The sequence below is a fragment of the Atractosteus spatula genome, chromosome 17 (assembly GCF_055471065.1).
Source record: "Atractosteus spatula isolate fAtrSpa1 chromosome 17, fAtrSpa1.hap1, whole genome shotgun sequence".
Classification (NCBI taxonomy): domain Eukaryota; kingdom Metazoa; phylum Chordata; class Actinopteri; order Semionotiformes; family Lepisosteidae; genus Atractosteus; species Atractosteus spatula.
In genome coordinates, this window is record NC_142722.1 from 9,198,911 (window position 1) to 9,221,316 (window position 22,406).

Consider the following 22,406-nt stretch of genomic DNA (forward strand, 5'->3'; position numbering starts at 1 on the left):
TGGTTCTTAGTGGACAGCCTGATAATCTTTTTAATAAGAGGCAGCAGGGCACTGTGTCCCTATTTTTGCAGTAACCCCAATATGACTGGGTTGCTTAGTGTTGTAAAAACACATAAGAAAATCAATCAGTGCATTTTTAGATCAACCCCTTACCTTTTTGTATTAGTTTGTTTTGTTCTCAATAAAAAAGCCTAACCATCGTTGAGGTTGTGGTTTTAAATGAGTGGTAGAAAAACACCAGAACAAAAGAAACAGTTCTGAACATATATTGGTCACGAGCACTTCCCATTCTTCAGACCTTTTCAAAATTGACAGAGAAAAGCTAAACAGAAGACAGAAGTGGAAACTTTGAGGAAGAACATTAAGCACTTTACCTGGGATCATTTATTACCCAATGTAATCACTTCTTTCACAGCATAGCTGGATGAGATTCTCAGACCAATTAACTGCCGGCAACCGAATTAACAAGATGAACCAAAAGGCTACTTCTTGTTATGAACGTTTCTAATGTTCCTATGACTCTTCATAGGAAACCATCCTTATGTACTGTATGCTGGTGCCTAACACATCATGTACAGGGCAGCAGAACACTGGGTTCCATTCACGTCCCTTTACTATGCATCTGGTTAAAGCAAAAAGCACACAGAAAACATTCCTCTGCACAAATTGTTGTGAATTCCCTGTATACAGTATAGAGATACTGTCTTGATACGGGTTTAGCAACCATCCACTGTTTTGACATACAGTATTTAGTATGCTCATATTTAAAATGTTCCATAATTAGAGCTGTTTTTAAGATGACTTGCACTCAACTCACACCCCAGCCTACAGCATATGAAAGCCATTGATGAAGCCCACTCTTCCCTCATCTCCAAGAGTCTGGAAATCAGCTCAGGCTGTCTGAACCTGGCTATGCTAATCACATTCCCTGGTTTCAATGCTGATATTTTATGTAAATAAATCTGTCTCACAGACAATTTGCATTTTTTTTTCCTTTTTTGTAAAAGACAATTTTTTAAATGTGTATCAAGAGATTCAAATTCCAGAGAAGTGTGAAATTGATTTTCTTATTACCACATGACTAATCACAACAGCGGCTGTAACATTTCAAAAGTCCATGGGCGCCAAGACTACCAAACGCTTCTTAGCCACGTAAAGCACACTTCCAGCTGGATGTATGATACAGTTACACATATGCTCTTCTATGCAATACTCTACATTATGTAAATATATGCCCTTTAGAATCTGCTCCTTCCTTCTCCATTCATCTGTAACATCTCACGTACTATGAAGTAGTTCAGGTGGGGAGCTGCGTCAGCATGCGTAGTCTGCAAAGGAACAAGTAATAGGTTTATTCCATGCTGAAAAGAGAAGAGAGAAAACACAACATTTCGGCTGTGAAGCCTTCTTCAAGTACTATGCTATATTCCACTCAGATCCTCCATCTTCGGGGCCCTTCATTCTTATTCCTGGGTGTCCAGTGACCCAATGAAATACCCACTGAAATAAGAGCAGCTTAGTCCCTGACTGCCTTCAACTACCCATTCAAATCAGAACTACTCAATAATTGATCTCCTTTAACTAAAAAATTGAAATCAGAACTACTCAGCGCCTGATGACCACTAACTGCCCACTGAAATTAGAATTACTCAGTCCCCGTTTGCCTTTAACCACCCATTGCAATCAGAACTGCTCAGTCCCTGATTACCTTGCGGTGATCTCCTCAGGACTCATCGGTTTAGCTAGCAGTGGTGATCTGTCTTACACAGTCATACAATTTTACTAGCAACCATTACTGCACTCTGCTCTTTGGCCTATCTTTACTGCGATCAATGATTCCTTACTGTTCGATTGACATGGCTTTCACTCTGCTCTGTGCTGCACAGGCATTCTGTCATGTGCCTGCCTCACTGTTTTTCCTGGCTTTTATTTTTGTGTTTGAATGATTCATTTTTGTAAATAAGGGTGTTTACTAAGCAAATAAATAATAACACACTGCAATTATTAATTCTAAAAGGAACAATTACCATTATACTGAGTAATGATGGTTATTACAGTAAAATCATCATCTTTGTGAGTGGATTTGCAAGAAAACAGAATGGGTTTTTTCTATAATTAAAATTCCAAGAGAGAAAAAAATCCTTCAAAAAAAGACCCTTCAAACGCCTGGCAGAAATCTGAGTTAAGCATCCTACATTACATAGATATAACTTCATTAAAAGGAGTTTTAAACAATGAATCATAAATCATCCTGAGTAAATTAGTAAGATATAAAAATATTCGGGAAATGTTTACACATGGCTAAGATGAATTATGTTTTTTCTGTACGAGTTAGTGTACTGCACATAAATCAAAAGAAAAAAAAACATCAGAGGAATGAATCACTGCCTGACCTGTGAAAACTACTGGCTGATTTGTGTGTGCTGTGACTATTTTCAATGTGTGGGACAATGCAGATTTCTGGGTTTTAGATTAAAATAGAAATCTGTCTTGCATTCAGAACACATATTTTGAATAAAACGGACTCAGCATGTATGTCGGTATTGTCAAGCTGCAAGAAGGTCCATGTGTCTGCTGGGATATTGGAGGGCAGCCATATGGTGCCATAAGTCAGTACAGGAACTCCAGCCTTGACCTTTGACTATTCAATTCATTTCTGCTACAATGAATATGAATGATGAACAAGCGTGAATACGCGTTAGTCATACAGTGACAGAGGCACAACAATAAGTTGTCCTCACCTATGATATATCCCTGAAATGTCAGCAATAGTCATAGACACTTCTTTAAACCCACTGGAAAATCTGCTCTATATTGCTTGCTGCATTGGAGAAGCATAAACTACTTGTTCCCCTTTTTGAGTAAGCAACAAAGAAGTTTAACGAGAGGTTGAGCTGGACCGTTCCTTCATGCAGCAATAGATGTAAGTAAATGAAACAGTATGTTAAATAACTCTAGTCCAAATTGAAATTACTGAGTTGGCGCTCTTTTAGTCATTCCTGTGTGCCATTGATTGTTTTTAACTGGTACCAGATGAAGCAGGGACGATTACAAGTAACAGGAGGTGCAATCAGCATGGGGAAATCCTGTTTCAGCTAAGATCCCCTCTCTGTAGAGCTCCACATCATCTTTAATCCGTTTAAGTGCGAAAATGGGTTGTTTGGTTACCAAATCAATTCTATATCAGGTTTTGAGTAGAAGAAGAACTGGCTGAGATAAATGACCTTGTTTCACATCCTTGCTCTGCAGTAATGATGTTTTGAGCCTACACTTTTGCATTTTGCCCCTAATTTTATTCCTGAAGCCAGGACGAATGAAAGGGTCCAGAGCTCTGTGCTGAGACATGTTCATCACAGACCTCTAACCAACACCTGATTTTTCAAATGGTGGCAAGAATCTGGAGCTAAGGCAGTTAATTTCATGTAAAACAAAAATGTATTGACAGAATCCAAGAAAGAACAAAACTTAGCGCTTTCTGAGTTTCAGAGCATAAAGGTTGGACATAGTTTATATCTTAAACTGCTGTGATTATTCTCTTATAGCTATTCATATTAACTTAGATCAACAAACAACACCATGTGGCTTCATACCTGTCAAACAATATTTCTGAGTTTGCAGTCACTGTCTTCAATTCTTTTTACAGAGATGCCCCTTTGCCGCACATGAACTAACACATGTTATGTAACGTGGCTCTGCAGCTTACATAATTATATTAGCTTAAACTTTTTCCTATTCTTCTTTAGCTCCATATGGTGTGATGTGTTCACAGCAATAAATACAATCATTTTCTGAGGGACTGGGGCAGCAGCTGTAGTAGTTCGGCTCGGAGAATATTAAATGAATGTTAACACCCTGAATCAGCTGCCAGCCAAACACTGTGCACATTGTATCACTGAATATTTTAGGTACCATTTGGGATGCTTCAATGTTAAAACTGCTCAGTTCTATTCTATAAGGAGACAGAATAAAAAGTGGAGGCAAAAGACACAATAAATTCTGTAATTAACGTTTTCTTTCTGAGCTCAGTAAATATTTAAATGGAGGTGCATTAAAATCATAAAATAAAAACTTGCGCAGCAGCATTAAAAGTGAATCATCTATTCTGCACATATAAACACAGAGCTCTAAGTAATTCCATGTTGTGGGGGCATCTACATCTACAAACCACACAACTGTAAAGATTAAGGTTTGCGAAATAGTGGCAGTGCAATTTCCTACAATTTATTGTATTATACAATTTATTTTATTATTACATTTATTTTCCTAAGAGTGAGCAAAGATAAAAAATCCTTGGCTAGATTGCTAGATCAGGTATGACAGGGTCTTTGCAGATGGGTAGTAAAACCCCTGGGAGGTTTGCACTAACCCAATATCTGAAGAATACCTCAAATGACTCATACAAAAACATTACCTGTCAGAAATCAACCTGAGCCACAAGAGAACACTCAGGTCAGAGAATACGTCTACTGCTTATCTGCATTATTTTCAGGTTGCTGTTGCTCTGGTAGCTTGGTAAATCAGATTTAATGTACCCCAGTCCAGTGCTGAAAAGCAATTTGCAATATTTCCAAGGAAAAAGCAATCACACACAAATATATATCGCAATGGTGGGGCTATGTTTTCCAGACACTGCAGGAGTTAACAATGTTACATAATCTTTCAGACTGGTTATATAATTTTTTTTTCTAAAATAGTTTTATTTCTCAGCTGCTGTTTGCAGCTGAGCACAGTTCACAACTGATAACACTGCAACCTCAAAGTCAGAGAAGAAAATGCCTGCAGGACATTTCAGACTCTTTGTCCTACACACATACTGTAAAGCAACAAAATTGAGTTCCACCTTAGTGCTATTACAGTTAATTGTAGTTTTGAAAATTGATATTTTTAAATATATTCCTATTTCTGCTGCACAGAAAAAAGGCATAGAGCTCTCAGTTATTTTAGACTTAAAACAAGTGATACTTATTTACACAAATGGTCATGGGAGCCTAGAAGCCGTTTTCAGGCACATTGCTTAACCTAATTCAGTGGGATACTTCACAAAAAGACTGGATGAAGATCTTCTGATCAATAAGTCACCTGCAACAATACCAGGAGTAATGGTGGGTTTTACATGGCTGAACATGATATCAGTTTCAGATGAGTAATGTTGGACACTTTCTAGGTCCTAAGGTGCTCACCCAGTGCTGTTCTAAGATATAATTATTCCTGTAATGTACATGCTGGTATCTCTTTTACCTGCGATTTGGTCCATTTTAGTCTATAGCTTTCATGCTGAAAGAACATATACATTATAACTATGTTGTTTTGTAAGACTGGGGGGGGAATGGAAAAATTCTCCCCTAAAAGAAAACTGCAGCTCAAAAAAGTGCCTTGGATTGCATTTGATGGGATCTAAAACCTTCTATCTCACATCAAACATACACCATGTACTTCCCATTCTGAAATAAGAAAATAATAAGAGACCTTTTGTCCCTAATCCTTGCTATTTTCACAGAAGAAGAAATGGATGGGTTTCCAGAGCTTCCCAACAGCTCAACCACTCAGACAGAAGAACTGATGTCCAAGCATTGCATACATGTTGATATATGAATGTCTCACTTGGCTATTATTATTGCACATACAATCTGTCATATCTAGGTAAAAGCATATCAGACACAAATCTGGATGAAGTCTGAACTGCAATTCCATTCCTCTGCTCACATGGAAAGCAATCCAGAGTACCCTGTACTAGGAAAACCTATCTGAAAGACTTAATAAAACATACGCGCATCTAGAAGATGCCATGTCTATAAATAAGAAAATATGATGACATTGCTTTACTACAAATAAAAGCATGCATTTCACCCATAATTTATACACTGGTCTTATATAAGACATGCTGTGCGAATATGGCATGCTACATCAAGAAAACAAATGTATTTATCTGTTTTGCCAGATTGCCATGTGATATTTTACAAGGAAATATTTTTTCACACATTTTAAAAAGGACATTTTTGCCGTGAAAAAAATGTGAATTCATTGAGTTGCTATGAATCTATTCCAGACACGTTGAAATAGTATTACAGTTCCAGTGCTGTGAAACAAGCTGCAATAGCAGTTCCCTTAATAGATAAAGTTGTCATAGGTGGTCAAAGCAGGCAGCAATATTTTATTCCTGTAGAGCCACAATTTAAGTACCCTGCCAGCTCTGCTCCTCAAATGAAATATAATATGACAATGAAAGTCCTTGCACATCTCCCATTAATCTGCTGTTTCAGCAGGGCTATGGGCTGTAATATTACAGATATTTAAATTAAAACTATTGCAGTACCAGGTGTGACTCAGCTTTATAAAAGAGAGTTTTAGAGTGGCTTTGTTGAATTTTTATTAAACTAATTCAAAATACTCAGACATTTCACACAGGAATCATACCTGCAGGTCATTAACAGAACATGTTGTGTAAGCGTGTGGCCTAATTACCTCTGTAAAAACATTGTAAATAGCACAAAGATTTAGGCTACAATTAAAATTTATAGATTCTTTTTTTCTGTTAACGCACTTAAGTTAATTTCCCAAAACATGTCCTAGTCGGTGAATAGGAAGTTTGGGTCCTCCTGAGTGAACACACACTGAGGTCCGTGATCACGGGTTTGAGCCTGGGCCATGCCGCTAGCTGAGTGTGACTGGGATTCCCTGAGCAGGGCGGCACTACTGACTGAGTGAGGGTGGGATTAGTCGGCCAGGACTTTCCCAACGAGACAGTAACCCCTGTGGCCTCTTTTTCTTCTTTTACATTAAGTAAAAGAGAAAAAATCTAACTCTTGTTACAGGAGTATTAAAATACATACGAAATGTATGCTATAATGAGGTGTGGTTAAGGCTTAAGACTCATTATTCCAATCTGAACGCTATTCTGCCCTAGACAAGACACCTTTTCTCACTTCCAGGCCTTAAATGAGTATCAGCCAGCATATGTATGTACTCACTCACAGAAAAGACACTAAATAAGTATATAATATCCTCTCAACTATTATATTATATCAAATATATAAAATTGATTACTATTTTTTAAACATTCTTGGATACACCACTGAATACAAACTCAGTTCAAAACCACAATACTCCATTTGAAGCATGTATTAGTATACAAATCCACAATGCACTTAAAAATCAATACAGACTACATTTATACAGATCCTTTTACAATGTGAAATCTGCACAAAACATCCTTTTCTGTTCTCTCTCTTTGTTCAGGAGTTCAAGATCAGAAATCCATTTCCTCGTGACACTCTGTGACTGCTGTAGAACGTTTTATCCCACAGTGAAGAGCATGTTTTAGTTGCTGCCTGAAACCTGACTAACCACGGACAGGATCAAAAAAAAAAAGCTGCGATAAAGAAAGGCAAAGAGCAAGCTGCACCACTAGCTAGTCCTATCAGTACCCTGTGCCTTTATGAGAGTGTCCTTCTCCCTGTGTAAATACAGGTGTGAAAGCAGTGAGGAAGCAAACACAGAGGAAGCAGCCAAAGAAGGCAGACTCATTGCTGGGCAAGGGAAAGGTTACAAAAGATGGGATACGGGCATGGTTTGGAGTCCTCAGAGAGAATTGAAAGGCCATCTGCTCTAAAAAAACACCATGTGCAAAAATTAACATAGCAAGGCCACAAGCAAAGTCTCATATTGTCTTCTTCCAGTTAGCTCACAAGCTGTAACGTTGATTATATACATTTATATTGCTTTCTTATGGAAAAGGACTCAGACGCTTGCAGAGGCATTATTTTCTTTTCAAATACTGTGAACAAAAAAAAAGAGTGCTTTAATGTGCTTTGAAATCATTGACATTTCTAGCTTATCAGTTCTAGTCTAGCCAGAAATGTTGTAACAGACGACAGGCTTCTGGGAGCAGCTGCTGTCTGACTTTTAACTCTAGTTTGACATGTCTTGAAACCTCATTAAATATTTTCAAATCTGTAACATGTACTGTAAATACATTTGTGTGTAATAAAGTTTTCTCTATATGTATACAAACTCAAGTGTCTTGACAAGATCACTGTTGGATTAAGAATTTTTCAGAATATTTACTGTATATAAACCTCAAGGCTCGATAAGTACGTAATAAAAAAAAATGCACCCACAAAACCCAATTTGAAATACACGAGGAGTATCTATGTGATAAAACAAGGTGGCTAAATGTCATGTACATACAGCCAAGAGCAATGTGTGCCAGTATTCCAGCTATGTTAATGCCTAGTAGATACAGTATGAGTGAACAATGAGGAGTACCCAGATGTGTGAAGAGAGGTAATGTGGTCTGCAAGGCCATTCAGTCCTGAAGACCTGGCTGAGGTATGAGGTGGAAAGCTCAGTTTCCATGTGAGACGTTATATGTGTATTTTTTATCTACTGGATATGGGGATTGCTAAAAAAGCAGACCCAACAGAAGAATAAACATGTAAACAAAATGATCCCAATCAAGTGTTTCTTAATGTAGTTTCCCAAAATGTTTAATGGAAAGTAAATAATTCTATTCTGTTGCACTGACCCAGATCAGCTATGGCTTATAATGACTGTCATTAGGCAGCGTTTTCATGATACTTCAAACAGTGCTCTGAAGATTTTATTGAAAATGCAGGACTGAATTTCTAACATATTACTATGAAATGCATTTAATTTATTTTACTTTGCATTCAAAATAGGCAAGGCTATCCTTTAAATTTTTTAGATGTAACACAATCGGATTCTTCTTATTCAGTAAATCTTTCTACTACATCTTATCAAAGCTGCTTCCTGCAACACACTTGCAGAAATAGACAAGGGAGCCTACATTCCAGGAAGCATAACCATATGGTAGTTTTTAAAGATCATATCCCTTTCCATGTAAAATATATTCACAGTAGTAATGTGATTTTACTCTTCATAGGCTGGACAGATCAGTATTAAATCTCTAACATACACTCCAGGTATATTTGGAACCGAGACTTTTCCAGTTCATTAAGAACTGTAATACAATATACTTGCATTTACTTCATCTTTCATATTATAGTCATAACAAGCTCCTACGTTCTCTACAGTTGAAACACTGCATAATTAGAGTGTATAAGTCCAGAAAATACAATTAACTGCTAACATTTCTAAGTCTGGCTCAGCCAATTCATGAAATAATATATGTCCATCAATCTGAAATATGTCAGAAAACCTGGTGTAATGTACTGGTCAGGAGTGTTGACTTTTTAGAAGGGGTGTGGAATAGAGGGGTACATCATATCATACAGTACTGCAGTCAGGAGTTTTTGCATGCTTGTACACAGCAACACTGCACTAATAAATAAAACACCCTGTGGCTCAGTAAGAAAAGAAAACAGCCATTTCAATTACCACTGTATTTTTTCCATAAACTTGCATAGCACTAAATGAGCTTTACAAGGAAATAGCACATTACAATAAGAGAAAATACAAAACCATGAATCCAAATAACAGCCCTTGCATGATGTTTTAAGTGTCAATAATGCACTATCTTCATCCTTAACGTCAGTGTGGTCAGTACAGTTGGGAAGGGGTGCTAATGTTGGAATTTTATAGAGCTGCTTGTTAAAATTTGTAGATAAGGTTTTTTTTAAGAAGGTGAATCCAACTGGCTAGCTTATTACAACAAACCAACAAGCTCCCAGTTTCACTCATCAAATCATAACAATAGAAAAAACTGAACAACACAATCATCATCAACAACGAAACAAACAGGGGAACCTGCAACAGCTGGCAGCATTTTGACACTGGGCTCACAAGTGCAAAACTACGCATCATTTACACACCCAAGAACAACCCCCTTGCTTTGATTTTAGCGTTGATTGACGGATAAGCAATAAATCGACTCAAATAAAATCTTTTGACTATCCAATGTGATCCAGAGTGACAAAGTGTAGTAGATCCCAGCCACTGACTTTGCATAGCATCTAACAGAAGCTTCTTATGTTCTCGGTGTTTAACTAAAGTGGCTCCGGTTCCAAAAAATGTAAGGATGGCACCGAAATTGAATTACCGACTATATATTCGTACCCCTCTTCTTGTGAAACAAGAATGCACTAAAGGATCTTCATCTCACCCCGGATAACGTCCCTGTGTGTGTTCTTGTGACGCCCGGTGGATGTACATCAGTAAAGAAATATGCAGCCCCTATGACCAGCCAAACCAAACTATTAAAACAATTGAACACCTGAAGAAGACGTCCTCAAAATAAACGTTAGCTGCAAAGCATTATTTGTGCAGTATCCTGCTGTCGTATCCATCAATACCTCATGACACCATCAAGACTGTACAATTTACACAATAATACAAGAGGGCGAGCTTTCCCCACTCACTCGCCTGCTTTTTAAAGGTAGGTACAATGCATAAACATTCAGATATATTTTCAAAGGCGAAAAAAAATCACCCACCTCCTTCTTGACCGTCCGCACCAGTCTCTGACGCGTCTCCGCTTCTGAAAACGTGACAAATAAACACACATTTGTTTTCCTTAGTGCAGGATACGCAGCATGCACCCAATAAAATCGTTCATATTATACACTGCGTTAAGAAAGGCACCAAAAACTAAACATGGTGATATTTATTCCCTTTTCTCTGTACAGTACCTGACATCGCTGTTGCCATGGATTCAGTAGCGCTGTCTCCTCTCAGCTGCGAAAGACCAGAGCGACCGTTCGGCTGAACCTGTGCAAAGTCGCGGCGGCTCAGTGAGGCGCATTCGCTCTTCTCATTCCTTACCCAGAACGCAATGTACACTACAGCAGCGGAGAGCAAATAGCAGCAAGCTGTGGAAAGGGTGGTCTGAAGTGTTTTTTTTTCCCTTCCTTCCCTAGTACAGTCCGCCTTTTAAAGGAGTACTAAAGGAGCCCAAGTAACTTCCATTGCGTTGACAGGAATACGCAAGATTTCAATAGATGTTTTCATTGCCTGTGCTCACCTATGAATTGAAGTTGAACAAGCAGGCGCAATAGGGGCATTAATTGCTTTAAAGCACTTGGAAGAATTTTGCTCATAAATAGCAGACTCGGACTAAACTGCATTTCAGTAACATCACACGTCCCGATTATACAGGTATTTTTTTTTCTTAGCTATCCTCACCACAAGACCTTAAAGTTGTATATCGGCATTCCGAAGTTATAACACATTTATAAACATTAATTTTATATAAAACAAACGCAACAATGGAACAACGGGCAGGTTCGAAACATCTCATTACCCACTTGTATACCTCTCCTAACGCATTATGCTAAAACGTGCATAATGAAGAGGTGAATGCGTGTATTTTGCAATTAAATAGTAACATCACGAAATTGGTATTTGCAAACTAGTCGAACTACAATACCGAACTGTTGTTAGCACATACGTGCACAACCTGAGCTAAGACCGACAGTTAGCACACTGTATAACTAAGGCGCAATTTAAGACAATAAGATGCTACAATCGTTAAGACTCGTTTCTGTCTCCAAACGGAGAGACCAAACGGCGATTCGGTAGAAAACACGTGAGCAGCATTTCTTCCCGGAGATGTTGTGTTGCTTAGCAACCATGTAAGCCTTATTAGTTTAGATAATTAGGCGGACACGATAGATATAGATATAGTGAACAGGTCCACCAGGCTCTTTGAGGTTATAGCTCACCAGCTATAAACAATTCTAGATATGCTTGTGACACGTAGGAGGCAAGTGTCCTCTGTCCATAATTCCTGTGTTATAGGCAATAACACTGGTCAATAGGCACCGATCACACTTGCTCTCAGAGAAGAAAAGCTACTCTAATTCTATGCTAAAGAGTAAAACTTTCATTTTTCATCTTGTGAATGATCTACTTGTTACTGTACAGCTCACTCGCTGATGCAGTGTTGCGCTCTGACTTAGCTAAAGGACAGATGGAATTCCTGCAAGGATTTCTGGTAGTCCTGTAAAATAATTTGTTATACATTAATATCCCAATATCGTTTTCGGTTATTTCTAGATGTCATTAATTAGCTGATTACCCAGCGTGTGATCAGAGTATTTCTCCAGCTATATAGATAGTATGCTTGTTGAACACGCCTATCAGCAAGGAACTTTCAAAGATATAATCTCTAAAAACTCCTTGTCATTGAAAAACTCCTTCAGGGGAATGACTGTACATACCTTCGTGGCACCACTTCAACAAAATAAAGGTCCTCATCAAAAAACCAGTATCACTTTATGAAAAAGAAACAAGCAGAGCAAAACTGAGCTGCCATTAAGTTTCTGTACTTACATTTGGGTCATACATTTTCAATTTATTGGGAATTTCAAGGTCAGTAAGGACATTCATTAGTAATGCTTAACTGCAGGTGGATATCACTGAAGGGTCCATCAAATACATTAATATTCAGTGTGATGTACGAAATTCAAGTGTGCATTATAAATTAAAAGAAATAAATGGGTCTCTGTTCCCACATTAAAATGTGAAAAGATTATGTGACAAGAACATAGAATAGGCCTTTGCATTTCATTTCACACATTGCCTAAGATGGAAAATGATACAGCTTTGCAATTTGAAGCCTTCCAGAATGTTGTGCTGTTTAAGTCCCATCTTAATTGTTAATACTGCATACGGTATGTAAGTATGAAATTACACAAATTATTATTAGTAGCATAGTTGATATGCCTGAAAGCAACATTTTTTTTAGAGTTAAGAAAAATGTAATAGCTTTGTTGTAAAAAGAATGTTCTTGGATTATAAAATGTTGCTGCTGAAATTTAACTTGGTGTAGCTAATAATTGTAAAATGTACTGTGATTCTCTTAGTACCAAACCCTTCATTTTAATACTTGTAGATTCATCTAAGGCTTCCTTTTTAAGAAGCTTTAGAATTTAATAAAAAGAAAACTCTCCAAGATGTGCACAGAAATGAATGGTAAGCTTGTCTTCCATACGACATGCAGGGGCTCTGATGTCATAAGCTGTTGTCTTATTTTGGTTCATTATGGATATCTAGTTATGGGGACTGAGTGCACTGTGTGCCCTGTATATACTGCCCTCTGCTTGTACAATTTGCACACAGTGTATCTAGAGCATGTAAAGTGTGTCAGTTTAAATATTCAAAGAGCCTGCAAAGGCTAATAGTTGTAGAAAGTAGTCCTGACCATTTAATAAACCTTTCTGTACAGTTCCCTCTGGTATGAAAGAATTGAATACATCTTGAGTAACTTAATCCCTTGTTTTACCACTAAACCACTACATGCTTTAGGTTCAGTCTGTATACAATAATTTGCTGCCTTATCAGCTCTCCTGATCACATTCCCTGGGTTTCTATTTCATAAATAAAATTATGACGAGCCTTGCTGCTTTGGCTCCAATCGCACTTGCTTTTAGGAAGTCAAGCAGCGTTGGCAACAGTGCAAGCTTGTGCCAGATCATAATTCTTCCCCTAAGCAAAACAGCAGCAGCCTGGATTGCTTTGCTGTATTAACATTACTTCCACAGCTACATGAAATGTTGTGATCAGTAAGATATAGTAATATAAGATATATTACTGATATATTATCAGTATTAATAGTCAGGTAGAAGGCTAGACCAACTTCTGGTGCACCTCTGGGCATTCAGTGTTTTGAAGGTAGCAGCAGATCTACCTGCTCTGGAAAGATATGGGATATTAAAGGCAGTGGTCCATTCGGACAGTGGTTAGCATTGTTGCCTTGCTGCACTGGGTCCCTGTGTTCAATTCCTGTGGTGTTCACTGGCCCTGGTGTGAGTTTGTGTCTGTGTCTGTGTCTGCCCTGCAATGGACTGGCATCTTGTCCTGGGTTTATCCTGCTTTCTGCCAAATTCTTGCCAGGATAGACTCCGGCTCCCCCATGACCCTGTATTGGATAAAGCAGTTAGAAAATGTATGGATGGTCCATTTGGATCGAAACTGCCCATGTAAAGTGAGAGGGCATGGTGCCCTTGCCATAAACCAACTGCAGTTAACATCACAGGATCTTGCACTGTGTGAGAACCCATCACAGGGAAGATCAGATGGTTTCTTACCCTGCTGACTACACAGTAGATGAATAAGAGTAGGGGGTAGCTCTTTACAAAAGGATTGACAAGTTACTATTCATATTTGCTAAATCTAATATCTTAGGATCTTCTCAGTACTCTTACTTATTTCAAGAAATAGCTGAAAGAGATCATTGGATAAATTAGCAACTGTCAACCAAACTAGCTATATGGGCAAAAATGCCTCCTCTCATTTGTAACCTTTCTTAAGTCCCTGTGTTTACTATGTCACCCCATCTTGTGGGCAGTTGCAAAAGTACACAGGGCTGTCTAACAGACTGCTGTAAAAAGGATTTGACTTGAGCGTTCATGATGAAAACGTACTTGAAATTAATACTGCTCCATTTAAATATTCAAAACGTCTCATGACTCATCTGAGACTGGACTCATCTGGGAAGAAACAACAAAAGAAAAATCAAACCAAAACTATGATTATAAATCAGTGTGATTTTATTTTAAGATCAACTAGCTTTTGCAATGGAGCTGTTAGAATCTCCATGAAAATGAGAGATTCCATGAAAATTGAGTAGAAAATGGTTGTGACAATAAATCTGGCCCTACAGTGATTCCATCTGGAGTCACTTCTACTCAACCCATTACTGCTACAGCTACACATAGTAATAGGTGGTAGCAAAGGAAAGCAAAAATGCAGATGTTAAGAAAATTAAGGGATGTTAACAATATAAAGGAAGTTTTTAGACGTCACTTACATTCGAAATATTATGCTAGGATACATTTATTTCTTTGATGAATAGGATTGATTTGGCTTGTCCTTTGAGAATCAGCTTTCCTTCTTCCTGCAGAAACTGTAGTACTCAGCAGATGGCACCATTGTCATTCATTGGTGCTGGAACTGCTTCTCACTCCCAGAAAACCTGTGTTTAGGTTTAAAACTTGCTTACAACTGCTATGGATTTTACCATTGATTAACAAAACCTAGGACTGACATTGGTTACATTCCCACATAATGTAACTAATCATTTTGCAATGTGGAAAAAGGCCCTCTTGACACCAGAAACTGTAGTTTCTATACGTCTTTCAATATTAATGAAGCGTGGGAGTAGGATGTGTTTAATTTTCTATACTACTGTACATATTTTAGTATAGCCCTTATTTAAAAGCAAGCAGCCTCTATTAATTAGCTCTGACCATAACCATGAATTTTGTCCCACTGATAAGACCCAATAATGGCATAAAACCTATCCATGGCTGTTAGTTTTGCCATTCTTTTTCTTTGTAGGTGGTCTCTCTGGCTAAGGATTTGTGCCTGTGACTGGAAGGTTGCCAGTTCGTATCCCGCGGCCGACAGAGGAATCCTACTCCACTGGGCCCCTGAGCAAGGCCCTTAACCCCACCTAATCCAGGGGCGCCGTATAAATGGCTGACCCTGCGCTCTGACCCCAGACTTCTCTCCCTGTCTGTGTGTCTCATGGAGAGCAAGCTGGTGTATGCGAAAAGACAAATTCCTAATACAAGGAATTGTATATGGCCAATAAAGTGATCTTATCTTGTACTCATGAAATTGGTGTTGAAATACCAAATCTGACTTTGTCAGTGCAGTCACACTTCTCTTGATGCCACAGTATTCCAGGTACGTCAATAATGCTGTGGATCTGCTTGGTAAATAGAAATGCCCACCTGTTCATAATAACTTGCTGGTAGCAGCTGGGGGTTTGTGGTGATGGGGACAAACACGTCACCCGGGAGCTGACTTTGTGCGGACACCAGCTGATTCAAACAGGTGGGGCCAGATCCTGTTTCTCTGTATATTTTGTGTGTGTGTGTGGGGGGGGAATTAAGTATGACCTGCAAGGTAGACAGTACTTTACAGGTTTAAAACCAGTAATGACACACATGTTACTCCAAGCAAGCAATGTCCAAGAACAAAGACATTTTATGACCAATGTGGGACATGCAGTATCAGAATAACCAGATAATTATGAAAAATCCAAAGTTCAAGACACAAAACTGCATGACATGCACGCTTGAGTGTTTTCTCCAATGTACAGTATGGAAAATGTTGATGTAAGTCTGTGCTCCAGTGCCTTGATCAATGGGGATGAGTGCGCACAGGGAGTAGGATGTGGTTTGCTGCTTGGCTGAGGGGGAGCGAGCCCTGGGGGGGGGGCAGCTGTCAGGAGAATCTGTTGGCGAAAGGGGGGGTGTGTAATGCAGACTGACACTGAGAATATCCTGAGAACCTGATGCAGGTAGACAGCTTTGTCTCAGTGATTGGAGACATTGTACACCGCCACTCAAGGCCTCCTTCCCCCTCACTGCACCCTAACCTTCCTTACTGAGTGTCAAACTACTTCCGCATGAAGGCCTAGGAAACTGAGAGAATTCCAGAACATATGTCTGGGGTCCTTTTGCTGGGGATTCAGAGGGAAGAGACCATTCAAGGCTGTTGGGGTGGTGGGAGGGAATTTTGCGTGCTGAGAGGAAAATTGGTCCTTGTCCTGCATCGGATTTGATGTTTTGAAAAACAGAAAAATCTGTCGACAAAAGCCAGTCCCAGGACAATGCAAGGTGCGCCCACTAAATGGCTTTGGCACTAGGTGGTCTGCAACACTTACTGGCCTTCATGTGTGACATGTCAGAAAAATAAGATTGCTTTTTTCCCTTCAAAGCTAAAGTGCTTATTCCCGTCCAAGCTTATTCCTGGGATGAAAGAGAAATTGTCTGGAATTCACTTCCCTCCTTCCTGTCTCTAAGGGTAGAGTCATAACATTTGTCAAGGGAAGAGGTCCATCCCCAGTTGTGTAAGTTAGTATTGCCTACATACTCTCACTGGAGAATCCCACTTCACCAAAGTTTTACAACTTTAATGAGTCATTTTTTGAACTTGTACAATGCTAACAAGTAACAGAACAAACCAAGAGAATGCATATCCTCAGAAGAGTAGTGATGGTTTTATTGAGGATGTTCTGTTTCATGTTGCACGCAAGGTTGTACTATATCAAATGAACTACATTTAAAACAAAAACAAAAGGCAGGCTCAGTTTCCCCCTTTCTTTTAAGTTCTTCCAATGTTATATTTCTTTAAAAAAATATTATTATTAGGTCATGGAAAACCTTCAAAAACAAAACACTGCTTAATTATAGGATCAGAGTTGGTATCAACTAGTTTATTGATGGGAAAACTGTATTAGTGCTGCTCAGGAGCAGCAGGAGGCTCAGATGTTACAATTTAGTTGCACTCACAACTCTTTCACTGCCCCGTGGAAAACAGCTATTGTGTGTCTAAATGTTTCTCCGTGCACAAACAGTGCAGAATTAATACATTTTCTGATGTACCAAAAATGATCATTCTTTACTGCATGTGTCCAGTTCATCCATCTTATTAAGTGAATTCACAAGGTGTTGAAGGTTAAATATGCGTCATTTAATCTGCATTGATTTCTCTTTTCTAAAAAACACTTTCCCGGGAGGAAACCAAAAGAGGTTATGGGGTATACGAAACCATTTTCAGATTTCAAGGTTAATGAAGCTTTGGCTAGACTGCTTCAGCTGATTTTATGCTTTTCTTCTCCGGTTTTGGCTGTGAGATCACCTCTGTTGGCCAAGGAACTCCCTTGGTCATCACAGAACTGTCCATTTATTAAGAGCTGTGTGGCCTCCAATGACATAACTCCCTCCCATGCTCTGCACCCCCCAGAATAAACATGACACTAGTACTTTAGTTCTTTAGAACTTCATCGGAAGTCGAACAGAGAGTTCATAGAAAAGCCACAAGCCACATTCTTTGCTAAATCTTTTTGTGGAAGTCTAGGTGATTTTCTAAGTTCATTCCACATCTTCCTCTTATATTTCTTCATTTTATATTGAGATCTATATTATATTAAGGTCCACTCGTGTTATCATGATCTTGCAGTCAAACGAAGGCAAAAGATGCTGAGACTGTGCTCTGTGTTGTATGTAATGAAGATTCTACAGTATGTAAATGCATAGAGCTATGGTTGAATATTCAGATTGTTGTTATGACATCTATATCCTTTCTGTCGTCATATTAAAAATTCTACATAAGTAATCAGATAAACATCGCCAGTTGGATCATGCATTATAATCCTGTACACCATAATTAGCTTTTTATCGGAGAAGGAGGATACTTCTGTCTAATTTAAGAAATACTGCACCTTTGACAGCTCATCAATGGGTGAACAACTACTCTGTTAAAAACAGTAAAACAGCACATTTAAAAAAAAACGTGTTTCCATTCTGATTTCATTTACAATATGCTGAAAATATCCATCATGAAATAAATATCAGTAATGCAAAGATGTTATATGAATTCCCAGTGCTAATTAGTAAATGTAGAAGTATATGATTTACTGTGAATTTGATCACTTACTAATACTATAAATATACAGTACAAAAAGGTGAGAAAAGTGTTTTATACATGAAGGATAAAACACAATGTTATATTAATACCTACAGAGTTATTATACTAAACCTGGCCTAGATCTTGCAATAGACAACACCTAGATAGTTTCCCAGTTGAAGTTTCAAAATCCAGGAATGTGAGTGATGAGATCTGACAGATACTAATAGGTATCCTGGACACGTGACTGAGACCTGTCAGTCTGATGTTATTTTGCTTGAAGTCACTGTAGCAGATTGACAAGACTGCAAATTTCTGAAACATTAACTATATTGAAAGAATCAACGCAGTCGGGTTAGGGAGGCAGTTTGCTGTGTTTGCCCCCAGGCCTCTGCTCTCCTCGGTGGTCTTTTTGTTTTCCTTGACTGATACAGCAACCTGTTGGTCTGGCTCAGGCTGGGCTGACCATACAGTGCGGACTGAAGGAGCTCCGGTCAGCCTGAAACACATCCTCTGTATTTCACTTGCTATATATCCAGAAGAACACAGGACATTATCACGAAACAGCTGTATGACAAACAGGTGCATCTGGTTCCTTGGAAACAGAAATTATCTTTTGTCATTTATCTTTTTTTGAACGTTGGGGAATAAGTATAGTATAAACATAAGTATAAGATCATTTCACTAATGTCACCATATCACAAAAATACTAGCCAGGTTGTGGAAACTGCAGTAACCCTGATGTATAACTGCATCAGTTGTCATCTTCAATGAAATACAAGTGGAAAATCATTGTTTTTTCACTTTGCGTTGTAATCCAGACATTACCATAATATTAAATAGTATTCTGAATCTATAGTGTTGCATTTACTCTGAATTAAATGTATTTATCCCTTGCGTTCTTTAAGATCAAACTGTTTTATTCCCTTTTCACTATACAAATCAATTTCTTCTGTTCTCCCCACCCACTTCTCAAAACAGGGCCAAAATGTAATAAAGCACTTCTCTCACAGTAGAATCAGATCATAATCTCTGTCTCTGTTAAAGCTCTTAATTTGGGTTTTAGTTTTTAATCTTCAGAACCTCAAATATGTTGAACGCCTATCATTCTGCCAGTTGGAAGAGGGTGTCTATTAAAATTAGAGCAATAAAATTCAATTTTCTATTTGTATGGTTTGAGTTTCAGGATACAGCCCCTTCCCCCAGTCTAATATAGAATTTCACTTCAGTTGAAAAGCTGTTTCAGATAGTTATAACCTTGCTATCTGTCACTTCCTTTTAAGTGGAGAGCATGACTTTCTTTCATGACTTTTTCCTCTTTGTTGTCCTATTCACTTACACACTTAACCTGATTACCTGGACTGTAGGCTCTTGGGCTTGTTGGATTATGGCATTTGTGATATTCAATTTGAGGGTGCCCAAAACACTTTGGGTAATCATTTCGCGCTAAAAGGAGTGGGGTTCTGTTACCACCTCGTTTTTAATGCATTTTCTAATAAGATGAATTAGGCCCAATCACTGCTACATCAATGTCACTTCCAGATCCAAAACAGGAATGCGCAGGGTTAGAAAGCTGAGGTCCTTCAATGCTCTGAGTCGGCCTTTGCAGGTGCCTCAAAAATCCTTCTTTTTTGCCATTCAAATAGAGGTGCAGGAAAGGAAAAGTTGCACAGAGGACTTCAGAGAGAACACGTGCTCTAGGTATTGCAGATTTACACCATACTAATTAGGAAAAGTATGAAATTCGGGACTGATTGTGTGAAATGAGTGTTGTTCTCTTGATAGAGTCCATCATTTTTTAATTCTTTGTGTTATTTGCCAAAGTAAACTCCCTGTAGTTCCTGTGCAGGAAAACAGGAAAACAGAGAAAAATAAATTCAATAATTAAGACGATCTCTTGTGAAGTAGGCAGACCCGCAAATTCGTGTGGCCTTTTGTAATGCAGTGCAGCAATTGTGTGTCTTTGGAGTGAATGGGAGGGGAGAGCTCAGCTTTTCACAGTTACCATGGCAGAACCTGGAGCTTTTGTTACACAGTCCTCTATCAGTGACCATCAGTACCCCTGGCTCATATTTCAGAAATGCTACGCACTCCTCCATTTTCGTTCAGCATTGTTTTCAGTGATTGTTTTATATTTTGTTTATTAGATTTAAAAACCACCTCACTCACACGCTTACTGTACATGCACCCAGACACACCTTAAATCTGTAATTCATCCTCAGCAAGGCCACCTTGATCATTCCATGTCCTTCGAGACTGATTAATCCTGATTTGTGTTATGATTTACAACATCAGGGACAGAAACTGAGAAACAAAGGCAAAACAGGGAGGTCGTGTCAGCCAATCAAAATCAATGCATTTGGTTGATTACCTCGGTCCTTATAAACAGTGATATCCGGGGAGCAAAGCAATATGACTTAAGGGTTTGTTTCCTGCGAAAACATGAAAATGAGCGAATAGTTGTGGCCTTTACTCCCAATTCCAGGGCAGATTCGTTCTCTCGGGTCTCCAGGTGTACCAGGCCGGGGGGACCTGCCCGCAGGTACGATACCAGCGGGCAGCTGGAAGCGGCGCCTATGCGCTTCAGTAAGGCTGTGTTGTCGCTGGCGTCGCCGGCGAAGGGTCCCTCTAACTCAACCCGCCTGCCAGGTGCTCTTACAGCACGCCTTGGGTCTAATAGCTCATTTACGTCACATTACCTAGGAGACTTGTTAAATACGCAACGAGGCTCAAGGCAACCTCCCTACATCTGTTTTTTTTTCTTACTTTTTTAATTACCGATTAGGTAAAGTTACGAAACAAGCTAGCTTAAAAAGCTAAGCACTGCACACACAAAAATGCCAATTCGATTATGCTCTTCGTCTTGTGGTATATTATAGTTCAGCAATGTTCAGAATTTTACTGAACTGCCTAGTGTTTGTTTTGATCTATATAGACGTGTTTTGTAAGACAAGCCTTTACTTTTAAAAGTGATTAACATAGACGCTTTGGTGCACGCTTAAGGAGCGAATATCGATAAAGACGATTTTTGGACTACGGTATTGTATGTGTCAATAGTCAATACATTCTCGTAGCATGCTGCAACTGTGACCTAATTCTGATAAGTACATATCACTGAGTATTTTGGAAAGCTGTCCTTGCGCAAAAAAAGCGCTCAAAGAAAGACAGCCTTTGTTTTTCTCAGGTTCTTTGCTGCTATACTTCCCTTGACTAGATGTTGTTTTTTCTCTGTTGAGCTACTGGCATATGGGTGTTGATACTTTTCAGGTGTCTGAAGAAATCCGAGATTAAAACTATAAAAGAGTTTAAAAAAACCTGCAGTACAAAGAAAACGTATTACAATCAGTCTAAGCCCTGAACAGTAAGTATTTATTATGACACTAGACATTATTAAAACCTCAGAAAACCTCTGGAGGTACTGATAACGTGAATAGAACGCAGTTCTGCATAAGTACACATGTATGGGAAAGGATGCTGTCAGGAAACTTTAACACTGTGTAGAGCATGAATCGTAACCGGTACAAGAAGACTTTTCAGTACATTATTCTTTTAGTAATGATCCCTCCCATTCGGTCTTTATAAGATCTATTTTGAAATAGGCTGTCCGTATTCATTAGAAACTTTGGGCAATTCATCATTCATATTTTTTTTCCCTCTCGCATGAAATCTTACAAGATTGACGAAAGTAAAGAATGTTGGGTTTTTTTTGTAAAGTTGAACTAATTCGAGTTTAATGGTTCCTCTAACGATGGACTATAGCAGCTGGCAGAGCCTGTGAGTGGTGCAGGTATGAGCAGAGAGCGGTATTTTCGCTGTGACTGTCCAGGTGTGAGCTATATCCCCCTTCGCCGCCTTCTCTGCTCTATTGATCTCAGCTAACTGTCTTGCGAGAGTTGGTCTCTCATCATCTGAGAAGCTTGCTCAGAAGTACGCGTCCCTCCTCCTACTCAACCTGTCATCGCAAGCAGTAAGAAAACCCTCTTCCCTTTTTTTCTCTTCGTCAATTTCTTCAGGCTTGCGTCTCTTGACAGGGCATTCACTTTTTTTATATTTTACCGGCCAACAAG

The 22,406-nt window shown here is 38.8% G+C and overlaps 1 protein-coding gene across 1 annotated transcript in view; it reads right to left on the minus strand.

Annotated features, from left to right (window-relative positions):
- LOC148819021 (small G protein signaling modulator 1-like) overlaps positions 1 to 16,613 on the minus strand; it is a 54,338-nt gene extending 37,725 nt beyond the window's left edge. The window contains exons 1-4 of the mRNA XM_088935963.1: positions 16,595 to 16,613; positions 16,064 to 16,162; positions 10,608 to 10,757; positions 10,413 to 10,456 (exon numbers count right to left, since the gene is read on the minus strand). Of these exons, the coding sequence (XP_088792089.1) occupies positions 10,413 to 10,456; positions 10,608 to 10,757; positions 16,064 to 16,162; positions 16,595 to 16,613 (312 nt within the window). The remainder of the gene's footprint in view (positions 1 to 10,412; positions 10,457 to 10,607; positions 10,758 to 16,063; positions 16,163 to 16,594) is intronic.
- Positions 16,614 to 22,406: the final 5,793 nt, after the last annotated feature.